This window comes from Aquarana catesbeiana, linkage group LG09, assembly GCF_042186555.1.
Source record: "Aquarana catesbeiana isolate 2022-GZ linkage group LG09, ASM4218655v1, whole genome shotgun sequence".
Lineage (NCBI taxonomy): Eukaryota > Metazoa > Chordata > Amphibia > Anura > Ranidae > Aquarana > Aquarana catesbeiana.
Window position 1 is genome coordinate 158,468,762 of NC_133332.1, and position 14,203 is coordinate 158,482,964.

Here is a 14,203-nt window from a genome sequence, read left to right on the forward strand (position 1 = left end):
TTGTCTTATTGTAATTGGTGAATTGGCCTTCAATTGTTTTGGGCTGTTCTAGAGTTTACAGGCTGCAGATTTCCTGCTCTTGCTTTCTGGATGTTTCCAGAACATAGGGTGGAGAGTCAAATAGGTAGCCTGATTATTTATTGATCTCCAGCCAATTCCTTGGCGGCATGCCCAGCAGGTGGCCAGAGAAGCTAATAAATAGTGTGGGCTCTGGGGCAGATGGGTTTTTTCTTGCTGTAGGGATTCCACCAGTCTGGGTGGGGGTCAATGGCCCCCTCCCCTGATCATTTTTACTGATTAAAGCTGACAACCATTGATGTCCCAGCTGCAGCAGAGCTGGTGGACCTACACCTGAATCATCTGTGACATCCTGAGATTTCCTGTTTCTGGCCTTACCGTAGTGTCTAGAAGGGAAAAAAATCTTGAATTAAGCTTAGTTCAGAGAAGAGTGTCCTCTTGCTTTTGAGTCTTATAGCCTGGAGAATCCCAAAACCTGCACCCTCTCCCATTTTTTAAGTTAACAGCAATGAGTCACTAAAAAAGACATTCCAGGATCACCACTCAGACGACACCAACCCACACACTAAATGGGAAGCCCTGAAATGTGTGCTCAGAGGGATTTTCATCCAACTTCTCGGCTAAAGAAAGCCAGATCGACTGATATTACCAGATATTACCAGACTGTTGTCCTCCATCCATTCCTTAGAAATAGCACATAAGAAGGACCTTGACCCTGGTACCTTTGTAGATCTCTCCAACACCCGCAGAGAATTGCTCCGCATCTTAGACGCAAATACCCTTATAGCTAGGGATAAAGGACGGTACCGACATTACATACTAGCAAACAAATGTGGGCAACATCTGGCTAAGGTTTTTCATCCTCGTCCTCCACGGTGTCCAATACCACACATTTGCACTGGCAACCAACAAAAAATCCCTGAGGCATCGCAGATGCTTTCCAGCAATATTACTCCCAACTATATAATCTCCCCACAAGACTGGAACAGACTTACGAGCACGGTACACAACTTCCCAACATGAAAAATTACATCTCAGAAACTGCCCTACCACAAATAGATTCTTCTTATTCTACGTACCTAGATAACCCCCTGATGATGTCAGACTTCTTATTGGCTATCAAAGGACTGAAACCGGGAAAATGTCCGGGACCCGACAGCTTCTCCCCCAGATTCTACAAATCATTCGTCCATTCCCTAGCACCACTTCTCACAGCGGCGTTCAACTGTTTAGATGACGCCCACCCCCCTTCTAGGGACCTTCTCTCTGCCACTATCTCAGTCATACCCAAACCAGGGAAAGACCCTTCCCAATGCAGCAGTTACAGGCCTATCTCTCTTCTTAACCTAGACGTTAAACTTTTTGCAAAGATCCTAGCAAATCGCCTCTTGCCCCTTCTACCCTCCATCATACACAGAGACCAAGTGGGATTTGTTCCCGGCAGGGAAGCCAGGGACAATACCACAAAAACTATCCACCTTATTTCCTACATTCGTAAACACAATCTAAAGGCATGCATCCTCCCTTGACGCCGAGAAGGCATTTGACCGGGTCAATTGGCAGTTTTTGCGCCTGTCCCTGGAACAGATAGGACTCGGTCCCACATTTGTATCTAGGGTGATGGCACTATATTCTCGCCCCACAGCCTCTGTCCTGGTCAATGGCTCCTAATCTACCTCCTTCCAAATCTGGAACGGAACCCGACAGGGATGTCCTCTATCCCCCCTACTTTTTGTATTGGTGATGGAACACCTAGCAACAGCCATTAGACAAAATAATAATATAACGGGGATACAGACACCATCATCCGAACATAAACTCTCGCTCTATGCAGACGATCTCCTTGTTTATGTTCAACAACCCCACACGTCCCTACCTCTCTGATGCAGGAATTCCACAGATTTGGAGAACTTAGCAATTTTAAGCTTAACATGTCTAAGGCAGAGGCCCTCAACATATCCCTACCATCCTCCATCCTTACCCAAGTACAGACCAACTTCTCATTCCAATGGGGATCAAAGGGCATTCCCTACCTTGGAATTACAATCCCATCCAACTTATCAGATCTCTATAATCTTAACTACCTCCCCTTACTATCACGTATACGGAAAGAATTAGATACTTGGAACACAACACCGCTACCCTGGTTTGGTCGCATTAACACACTTAAAATGGACACCCTTCCCAAGTTATTTTACTTATTTCAGACGGTACCTATAAATGTCCCTAAACAATTCTTTAACTCCCTAAGATCTATGCCCATACGCTTCATCTGGCAACAAGGGATGTCCCACATCCGCCATACCCTGTTAACATACCCCAAAATACGAGGCGGGGCAGGTCTCAAAGACTTTGAAATGTACCACAGGGCTGCCATTCTCTCTAGGATCCTAGAGTAGCTTCTCCGACCATTCCCCAAGGCACCCACTATGATAGAACAAGATCTTTCCACCCCCCAATCTTCGGCCTTTCTTTGGGGATATGGACAAAAACGGTCTCTGCTATCAAACTCCTCCTCATTAACAATCGCAGCACTATACCTGTGGTACAAAAAGGGAATGTCGACACTATTATCCACAGACCCCTCACCACTCACTTCGCTTTTTGATCATCCTAACCTCCCCCAGGGCATGGGATCCAACACAGTGGGCCCGTATCTCAGGGTCACTTGGCCTACAGCGAACTCATTCATACATCCAACCGAGGGTACACCCATTATACCAGGAGAATGGGGTAACTGGCTTATAACTCTATGTATATCTTCCTTCTGCTCAGACCTGTTTTCCTTTTCCCAAATACATAGACCCTTGACTGGCTACAAACAGCTGTGCTCTCTCTCGGAAATACCTAAACATCTACTCTCCACTATTTACAAATTACAACACTCACTGACCCATGATCAACTCCTGCCTTATACCAGGAGGTGGGCCACGGACCTGGGAAGGGACCTCTCATTGGTTGACTGGCAAAAGTCATTCCACTTTACACACAAATCCTCCATCTCTTGTTACACATAGGAGAACAACTTCAAACTCTTATCTAGGTGGTACAGAGACCCCCAATCACTTCATAGAATTTTTCCATCTACCCCTGCATCATGTTGGAGATGCGGAGACACAGAAGGAAGTTATCTTCACATATGGTGGGACTGAAATGCCATACAGCCCCTCTGGTCCCAGGTTTTTGCCATATATAGTAGCCTTTACGATCGACCAACGACACCCACGCCAGAGATAGCACTGCTGTCCATGCTCCCAGGCTCTATAGCCTCACAAAAACATACCCTGCTTCGATTTTTTCTTTTGGCAACCAGACAACTTATACCCTTCTTCTGGAAAACCACTACCACCCCTCCTCTGTCCTCCTGGGTCTCAATAGTCAATGACATTATGCAAATAAAAGAGATGATAGCCCTAGACAATGATACTTTTGATAAATTTAAAACCCTATGGCTTATCTGGATTGATTACTTCACTTCAGATGCCCTAAAAAACTTGTTGACACCACCTAGCTGAACTGACTTTGACCTGACCCTTCAGTGTGATGCGCCAGGGCCAGCTCACCTCCCCCTACCCCTGTCTATTCCCTTCCATCAATTTCTCTCCCCCTTTAACTTCTTCTTCTCTTCTCCCCTCTGATTCACACTATAAGGCCGCAGAACAGGTGGTTCTCGTTTGTACCATACATTAGGTATTCTACAACAAACTGTACATAAACCAAACCAAGCTAACATACGTTTATGTATCTATATTGCATCGGCCTATATTTAAAATATACTAACTACGCAGACTGTTTTTTACGTAACCACTGTGTTGAACATACTATTGTAATATGCTTGGCAATGTTTCATCCTGTAAAAACTTAATAAAAACATATTTGACTCTAAAAAAGACGTTCCTCTAGACTACTTTCTTGTGTCAGTGTGCATGGAATGGGTGCTCTGGTGTGCTGGCAGCTTCTGCGCTAGTGGGAAAGAACCCTGGACATTATCATTATTGGTTTCATTATCATTATCAATCAGTGGCCCATTCAAAGGTTGTGCTACATTAGATCAGTGAGTAACTCACACTAAAAAGCCTTAACTCTCACCTTAAGACACAAGTGTAGAATCCACTGTCCTGTACTTCAGCTGAATGGATCCACAACGAGTCATCATCTTTGCTCATTCTAGCCACTGAAAATAAAATAGGCTCTTCCAAGTCTCCTTTGGTTTTATACCACATAAGCCTGAGTCCTGCACTTTGAGCCATGGTGTAGTTAGTCCTGATATAACTGTAAAAGAGGGCACATTTTACCCGGACAGGTTCTCCCGCCAGTGACATGTAGGTGTTGAGATCCACTGACCAGTCGATGCAGCCGTCAGCTGAAAGAAGAGCAGAAGACATTTATTTTAAAAACAAAGTTACAAAAGCAAATCTGACAATTTTGATATTTTGATTAAACTTGCTGTAGAAAGATAAAAAATAATAGACTATGCACTTAAAGTGGCTTAAAGTGGAATTAAACCCAAATGCAAACATTTATTATATTGTAGCTTAGTTGTAATGGCTGCATTCATTTTCTTTTTGAGGCTTTCTTTCCTTTATTTTCACCTGTTGATCCTGTTAGTAAGTCTGTTGTTCTTCAACAGATCAAGCTCTCCTGAAAATGTAGCAGTTGGAGAGAGGAGACAAACTATTTACCACTGACAGTGGTGTTTGCAATGATCAGCTTTTATTTATTCATGTAAAACCTTTATTCCAACTGAAAAAAAAAAATTCTTGTAACTGTCTAAAAAGTGTTAACTAGAGTTTGGCATCAATTTGCTAGTGCATCTAAATCTAACATTTCCCTCGCCCGAGACTGACAATGCTGCTGTCCAAAGGTGCCCCATGTGCTCCTTCAATCAGTGTGAGGGCAATCTAGTACAGGAGGTGTGTTATTGGCCTGACCACCAGGTAAAAACAGAGGGAAAAAAAGGCTAAAAAAGAAAACGGATGCAGCTACCACATCTAATGATTGGTAAGCTGCAATACATTACATTTTTGGTTTTGAGTTTAAAAGCGCTTTATTAATGTAAACATGTCTTAAAGTAAATGAAAACCCTATAACTCCAAGCAAAACAAATAATTGTCACAAATTGCTCAAAATGTTTTTCATCCTTTGTTGACTCTCTATAGGTGATCTCCTACAGCCTTTTTCAGCTATTTTCTATCTACATTCATGCATTCCAGTGCTGGCTGCATGTAAATTTTCAAGATGGATTTTTTGGTGGCGATAAGAATCATGTTCACATGTTGTCTCCATCAGAGGTTTGTGTGGCAGGATGATAATGGAGGAGCACATTTGGAAGACATGAACAAAGTGTTGTCATCCTATACCAAGAAATGTCTGAACAAGAACCTTCACAGTAGGATCACCAAGTATTATTTTAATTAAAGCTGCAAATTTAAGCATATTGAACACTTCTTCTAAAATTATATTAACATTTTTATATGAGATTTTAGTTATAAGATTTTAGTGATTAGGTTTACATATACTTTAAGAGATTTCATAATTTCTTAAGGGACCATGCAAAGCTTGTGCTTTTTTGTGCTCTCTTGCGCTTTTATTTTTGGAAGTTTTTGAGCTTTTTTTATAAGCTTTTTTGAGCCTTTTCAAGCTTTTGTGAGCATAAGCATTTTATTTCACAAACCCTCCCCTCAGCTAATTTTTCAATCCTTTTGTGCTTTTTTTGCACGTTTTTGGGTGCTTAGGAGTCTTTTCTACTTGAAAGCTCCTCTCAAAAATGTGAGTTTGGTGGGGTTTTTTCTGCTTGCTCATTTGCCTGTAAATCCCAAGAAAAAGCTATGGTGTGCATGGACACATTGGCTAACGTGGAGGGGAGTTTCCAGGCAGAAAGAAATGAGAGCTCAAAAATGCTCAAAAGCCTGTTGGAGCAGCTTCTTTGAGCTTCTTTGAGATGCAGTGTGCATGAGCCCTAAAAGTGTTTTAATGGATTATGGGTCATGGTCAGAGCTAGCCTGAACCTGGTACGGCCTAAAAAGCACCCAACCTAACCACACTACTGAAGGACAGACACCTTGTTCTTATGGAGTGTCCTTAAACATAAGGCCCAGGCTGTACAGGGGCCCTTATTGTAATTGAGTCACCCTCCCTGGTGCTAAGCCACCACCCCTGCCCAAGCTCTGTCATTTAACATTGAAATAAGTGTTTGTTTAGGAAAAGGAGGTGGATGAGGCTATTTGATGTGCTCTTGATTAAAAGTAAATGTCCTATGTACAGCCTTGTTCTAGGAGCCAGGGGTACCAAAAGGACACATGTGCCTACAAAATTGTGGATGGCTAGTTTAAATACTCTAAGGTAATTTCAGCATCATTTTAAACTTGTGTATTACAGAGTTGTTAAAATGTTCACCCAGCACTGACAAAAAGCTCATACTCAAAAATAAAATGTGAAAAAAAACCTTTAATATCACATTCAATTATGATTTTTTAAATTAGGCCTTTATTTTACAAATACTGTAGCAGAATAAGAACAATGTTATGTATGATAGAATATAAACATTAATGCGACAACAAATGTATCTAAACCAGAGGTGTCCTTGGTCATCAAGATCATATGGCAAGTCAACTGACTATTAAACCCCCCTATCGTGAAGAGACTGCTTAACAAGTTGGCTGTCAGCAAGCATAAAATACAATTCATGGCTTGAGTTCACTTTATAACCTGAGGATCTGCATGGTTTATATTCAGCAATTTAAAGAAATGAATTAATGAACAGTGCTGGGCAGAAAGTACTTAATCCATTAGGAAATTACTGGCTCATCACAGCACACATTTTAGATTCTTTGTGAAAAACTTCCTCAACTAAGAAAGGCAGAAGGACATGTTCACCACAAAGCAGACCTCAAACTGTGAAATTTAGCAGCCTATCTGGGGAAAAAAAAAGAGTCCATCTAGGGTTTACACTATACTTATGTTTGTTCTATAATTTAAAAGTGTTATAAAAACATTTAAAATTAATGAGCTTGAGTTATCTAAAGTCACCTACATCTTGCCTACAGTATCTGAACAATGTTGAAGCTGAGCTCCAGGCAGAAACCACCAGTTATTCCAGTAATGTATAAATGCAAAAAATACATATTTAATATATATTTTACATATAACTACCAAAATTTACCAACATCTATATCCAATTTGGCTTTATATTACTGCGCATGACTGTTATATTTCTGCTTACATGGGGAGAGGGCAGAGGGATATGCTGCATACACATGCTGCTGCTTGATATTGTCCAATCTGCAAGTTAGTTTTGGGCCAGTAACCAGGCTGTATTGCTTAACTACAATAGGAAAAATAAAGTTGCCGACAAGTAAGGTCTGACAGGGGAGCCATTAATACTGCTTTTTGTGGTAGATTTATTGACCCCTCCTTACATAGTTAGTCAGGTTGAAAAAAAAAAAAAGTCCATCCAGTTCAACCATTAAAAAAAAAAAAAAATTATATATATATATATATATATATATATATATATATATATATATATATATATATATATATCTCGTACAATCCAATATACCCAATTCTATACCCACAGTTGATCCAGAGGAAGGCAAAAAAACCCAGTAGAGCATGCTCCAATTTGCTACAGCAGGGGGAAAAATTCCTTCCTGATCCCCCAAGAGGCAATCGGATTTTCCCTGGATCAACTTTACCTATAAATGCTGGTACCCAGTTATATTATGTACATTTAGGAAAGTATCCAGGCCTTTCTTAAAGCAATCTACTGAGCTGGCCAGAACCACCTCTGGCAGGAGTCTATTCCACATTTTCACAGCTCTTACTGTGAAGAAACCTTTCCATATTTGGAGATGAAATCTCTTTTCCTCTAGGCGTAAAGAGTGCCCCCTTGTCCTCTGTGTTGACTGTAAAGTGAATAACTCAACACCAAGTTCACTATATGGACCCCTTATATATTTGAACATGTTGATCATATCCCCCCTTATTCTCTTCTTATCAAGAGTGAATAAATTCAGTTCCTCTAATCTTTCCTCATAGCTGATCTCCTCCATGCCTCTTATCAGTTTGGTTGCCCTTCTCTGCACTTTCTCCAGTTCCCCGATATCCTTTTTGAGAACTGGTGCCCAAAACTGAACTGCATATTCCAGATGAGGTCTTTCTAATGATTTGTACAGGGGCAAAATGATATCTCTCTCTCTGGAATCCATACCTCTCTTAATACAAGAAAGGACTTTGCTCGCTTCGGAAACCGCAGCTTGGCTTTGCATGCTATTATTGAGCTTATGATCTACCAAAACCCCCAGATCCTTCTCTACTACAGATTCCCCCAGTTGTACTCCCCCTAGTATGTATGATGCATGCATATTCTTAGCCCCCAAGTGCCTAACTTTACATTTCTCAACATTAAATCTCATCAGCCACATAGACGCCCAATTAGACAGAGCATGGAGGTCAGCTTGTAAATTGGAGACATCCTGTAAGGACGTTATTCCACTGCATAGCTTGGTGTCATCTGCAAAGACAGAAATGTTACTTTTGATCCCAGACCCAATATCATTTATAAAGGTATTAAAAAGTAAGGGTCCCAGCACTGAACCTTGGGGTACATCACCGATAACCTTAGACCATTCAGAGTAAGAATCATTAACCACTACTCTCTGAATTGTGTCTTTTAACCAGTTTTCTATCCATTTACAAACTGATATCTCCAAGCCTGTAGACTTTACCTTATACATGAGTCGTGGGTGCAGGACTGTATCGAAAGCTTTTCCTTAAAGAGTACCTCCACTTTTGTTGAGAAAAAAAACACTCTGCTCTGGGTGATCTATGTACATTAAAAGGATTTTAACAAACTATATTGCAGATTCCTACCTTTTGTTATTCTGAAGAAATCCCTGTCAGTTTGTCTGTGTCCATGTGCAAAATGAATCTAATGGGAGTGGTTTCAGAAGTATCTATAAGCTGCTGCACCTGCAGGGCTCTAATGAGGAAAATTGCAGGGTCTGCATCCCTTTAGACATGATTTTCTATTGGGAGTATCTCATTAAAATTAATTTTTTGTTGAAGGGGATGCCTGAAATCTGACTTGTATCTTAGTGCAGACTTCTGGGAAAATCAGTGAGCCAATCACACAAGCAGGAAATTATGTTTCTGGGGGGTGTTCTCTACACATTCTGTGTAGAGAACACCTCAAAGTAGCCATATTGCATTGCATTTTACAGAAAATTACAGAACTGCAAAATGAAAAGGAAAGGTCATTTTTAATAACACTCAATTACAATATGACTTGTGTTACAATTGTATACGCTTTATTATTTATTTGCAATTTTTTTCCCATGAAAGAGGAGTTACCCTTTAAATTGCTGCCCAAGCCAGCCCATAACAGGTTTAGGGGGCTCAACCACATGTTTTTACTGGCCCCCAAATGCTCCTTCTTAATCACTTCAATACAGGGCATGTATACCCCCATCCTGCCCAGACCAATTTTCAGCTTTCAGCACTCTCACACTTTGAATGACAACTACTCAGTCATGCAACACTGTACCAAAACAAAATTGTTATCATTGTTTTTCACACAAATAGAGCTTTCTTTTGGTGGTATTTAATCACCAGTGCGTTTTTCATTTTTTGCGATATAAGTAAAAAAAAAAAAAAAGCGGAATTTTTTTGTATTATAAAATATTGCATATAAGTAATTTTTGTTCATAAATTTGGGCCAAAATTTATACTGCTACATATATTTGGTAAAAATAACCCAAATTAGTGGTTATTATTTAGTCTGCGTGAAAGTTATAGAGTCTACAAGCTATGGTGCAAATAATAAAAAATTGATCACACCTGATGTACGGGCGATCTCATTTCTGGAGGCCTTGAAATGTCAGGACAGTACAAATACCCCCCAAATGACCCCTTTTTCGAAAGTAGACGGTCCGAGGTATTCAGTAAGAGTCATGGAGAGTTTTTTGAAGTTGTAATGGTTTCCCACAATTCTTGGGGAAATTAAGAAATTATTTTTTTTTACACAAAATTTTCATAACAACAAGTTATTTCTCACACACACAGTATATGCATACTTCCAATTACACCCCAAAATACATTCTGCTACTCCTCCCGAGTATAGTGATACCACATGTGTGAGACTTTTTTTACAGCCTGGCCACATAGAGAGGCCCATTAGGCGTTCTAGGAGCATAAATTACACATCTAATTTCATTCCTACCTATCACACTTTTGAAGGTCCTGGAGCACCAGGACAATGGAAACGCCTACACAATGACCCCATTTTGGAAAGCAAACACCCCAATGTATGTTCTATGAGGCACAATAAGTCTTTTGAACTCGTAATTTTTTCCACAGGTTTTTGGAAAATGTGGAAAGAAAATAAAAAACATATTTTTTTTTTTTACACAAAGTTGTCAATTTATACGTTTTTTCTATCACATAGCATGTACACAGCAAAAATTACACCCCAAAATACATTCTGCTACTTGTCCCAAGTATGGCGATACCACATGTGTGAGACTTTTACACAGCCTGACCACATACAGAGGCCCAACATGCAGGGAGCACTGTCAGGTGTTGTAGAGGCATAAATTACACTTATAATTTCCTGACAACCTATCACACTTGTGAAGGTCCTGGAGCACCAGGACAGGTGAATTACCCACAAAATGATCCCATTTTGAAAAGCAAACAACCCAACGTATATTATATGAGGCATGGGCTGCAGATAGGTACTCAGGTATTCTGATGGGCTGGTGACATATACTAGGGTACTCTGATCGGCTGGTGACAGGTACTCAGGTACTCTGATGAGCTGGAGATAGGTACTCTGATGGGCTGGTGACAAGAACTCTGATGGGCTGGTGACAGGTATTATTTGTTTGGGGGGCAATCGGGGCACATTGCTTTATTACTGAAGCATTTTTCTCCCAGATCTCCTTCTCACACCCTAAAGAGGAAATGGCACTACAGCCGCTTGTTGACATTTGTGACCAGCTATGATTGGACACAGCCAGTCATGTGGTAAAGAGCCAATTTCATGGGCTCTTTACCCTGATCGGGGATAGGTTGTGTCCAAGGGACACGCCTCATCCCCGATTGACGCGCTGTGCACCCCCCGGGGCACGCAGGAGCTGTAAGAATGGGCAGACGTCATATGACGCCCGCCCAGAGTAAGGGAGTGTTTCTGCCGGTGTCATTTGTCTATATGCCGGTAGGGAAGTGGTTAAACTGCAAAGGTAGGAGACAAGGTATAAATGGGCAGCAAAAATTAACCCCGTTGTGTTCGGCAGACAGTACTGTGACATAACACTGCCTCAATGTCTGCTAAAGATCATCTAAAAAGTGTTCCACCACAGATCACTCTTCAGAGGGTGACACCAGTGTAAACTAGCTCTCAAAAGATTTCTGATCCTGCACACTGACGCAAATCTCTCTAACTAGCTATGAAAACTTTATATACTGGTATTATAGCCCTTTTTATAATATTCTTATAAACATAGAAGACAGAACAGGCCTTGAAGAGAATGCATAGTCAAACCTTTATTTTTGTTTTGGATAGAATAGGGGAGGGTGCTGTTTGTGTACCACTGAGGACATTTCCTTCACTTCTTGTCCCAGAGAAAATCTTCCAAAGTGAGGGAAATTCCCTTCTTATGCCCTGTACACACGATCGGACATTGATCGGACATTCCGACAACAAAATCCATGGATTTTTTCTGACAGATGTTGGCTCAAACTTGTCTTGCATACACACGGTCACACAAAGTTGGTCGGAAATTGTGAACATCAAGTATGCAGTGACGTACAACACGTATGACGAGCTGAGAAAAATGAAGTTTAATAGCCAGTGCGGCTCTTCTGCTTGATTCCGAGCATGCGTGGAAGTTTGTGCGTCGGAATTGTGTACACAATGGATTTTGTTGTCGGAAAATTTGAGATCCAGATCTCAAATTTTGTGTGACGGAAATTCCGATGGAAAATGTCCGATGGAGCCTACACACGGTCGGAATTTCCGACAAAAAGCTCCCATCAAATATTTTCCATCGGAAAATCCGACCGCGTGTACGGGGCATTAGAGTCCCCCTGGAACAGGTGTACATACTGGAAATTTTTCTTCTACCACCAGTTCTGGTAACAACTGCAAAATTTGGGATTTACCTTTTCTCTCTCAGTGACAATGGTCACCAGTACAAATAGAGGGTAAATATCACCAAAGACACACGGACGGCAATAAAAACTCAACAGAGTCTAATAATACATGTTTGACACTGCTGTAATTATGGACATCTGACAGAAGCCAAGGCATTGATAGCCCAGCCATTGCAGGTTTGAATTCAGAATCATAATACTTTATTAATTGAAAAGGGAAATTATTACAATATAGTTACATTCAAGGAAAAACAACACAAAATCACTGTAACGAACGGAAAAAAGACACAATAACAACAATAAAATTACCAACAACAGCAACTGATACCAAATAAAACTAAATGAATACTATACTGTAATAAACCATACATACACTAAATAACACTGATATTACGCCACTTTCTCTAACATTACTCAAACATCATTACACATAGTTAACCTAATACCAACAAAATATATAAACTTCATAAAAATCTGGAACAAACTGTATTAAATCCTCACAGAGAGGAATGATATAATTTGATGGCCACAGGCAAAAATGATTTCCTTTGTCACTCTGTGGTGCATCGTGGTTGTAACAATCTATCACTAAAGGTACTCCTCAGACTGACCAGCATATTGTGGAGTGGGTGGGAGGAGTTGTCAAAGATTGAACATACCTTGGACAACATTCTCCTCTCGAACACAGTTGGTAAAGACTCCAACTTCAATCCAATAACATCACTGGTCTTGCTAATCAGTTTTTTTGAGTCTGCTGGTATCGGCCACCCCAAGTCTGCTTCCCCAGCATGAAACCGCATACAGGAGAGCACTGGCCACTGAATAGAGTAAGGAAACAGCAGAACTTGTGCCGAGTTGTTGTTCTTGTTTGCGTCCCATTGAGGAGAGTTCCCCTCACTTCCAAGTTTTCTGACACGTATCAAGACAGAACAGGAGGTGAATAACAATCTCTTCAATGGGGAACAGACAGCCATAAACATGTTATTATCGCAGTTATCACCCTTTCAGGCTTTTCACTGTTGTCTGTGACCCCATTGGGGAAATCTCCCATCGCCAGTCTAGGTGATGGTTCTCAGGCAGAATCGGAAGTAATGCCGCGTACACACGATTGGACTTTACGGCATACTTGGTCCGGCGTATCAGATTTCGTCGGATAATTCGATCGCGTGTGGGCTCCAGCGGACTTTTTTTTTTCTCAAAAGTTTGATGGACTTAGATTTGAAACATGTTTCAAATCTATCCGACGGACTCGAGTCCGGTCGAAAAGTCTGTTCGTCTGTATGCTAGTCCGACGGACAAAAACCAACTCTAGGGCAGCTATTGGCTACTGGCTATGAACTTCCTTGTTTTAGTCCGGTCGTATGTCATCACGTACGAATCCGTCGGACTTTGCTTGATCGTGTGTAGGCAAGTCTGTTCATTCGGAAAGTCCGTCGTAAAGTCCGTCGAAAAGTCCGCCGGGCAAAGTATGCCGTAAAGTCCGGTCGTGTGTTCGCGGTATAAGAGTTAATCTCCCTAATAAGCATATAGACAGCAATAAACACCTGACCTAGGTTCCAGCACTTTCCCAATATATCCAAAACCAAAAATAATAATGTTGGCAAATACTGGGCTTTAAATGAGCTGCAGTATTAGCAGCAGTCTTTTCAGTTTTGTATAATAGATCTACTTTGATAATAAAAAATGTTTTTTCTTAACAACTGCATTATGAATAAATCTAACCTAAAAAAAATATAGCCCATAAAACCAGGCATACAAAGCACTTTTTAAATTTGTCAAGCAAAGCATATATTGGAAGTCACAGATGGCTCTTATAGTAACTTGAATGCTTGCCCAGACTAGTAATCTGGCATTTGCCAGAATTCCTTGGTATTGGCACTGATTCACCATGATGGGTTAGTACTGAGTGCTGGGTCCTCGTTCCACTTCATTTCAGCATGAGACTCCTGCTGTAGTATAAAATAACCTCACTGCAAGCTATGACAGACTATGGAGACTTCTCCTATGCCAGGGTCCTCTGGGCCAGAAT

The 14,203-nt window shown here is 40.9% G+C and overlaps 1 protein-coding gene across 1 annotated transcript in view; it reads right to left on the minus strand.

Annotated features, from left to right (window-relative positions):
- The window catches only part of IL1RAPL2 (interleukin 1 receptor accessory protein like 2), a 1,633,909-nt gene that overhangs the window by 997,461 nt on the left and 622,245 nt on the right, over positions 1–14,203 (minus strand). Inside the window, exon 3 of the mRNA XM_073599302.1 lies at positions 4,108–4,381. Within this exon, the coding sequence (XP_073455403.1) occupies positions 4,108–4,381 (274 nt within the window). The remainder of the gene's footprint in view (positions 1–4,107; positions 4,382–14,203) is intronic.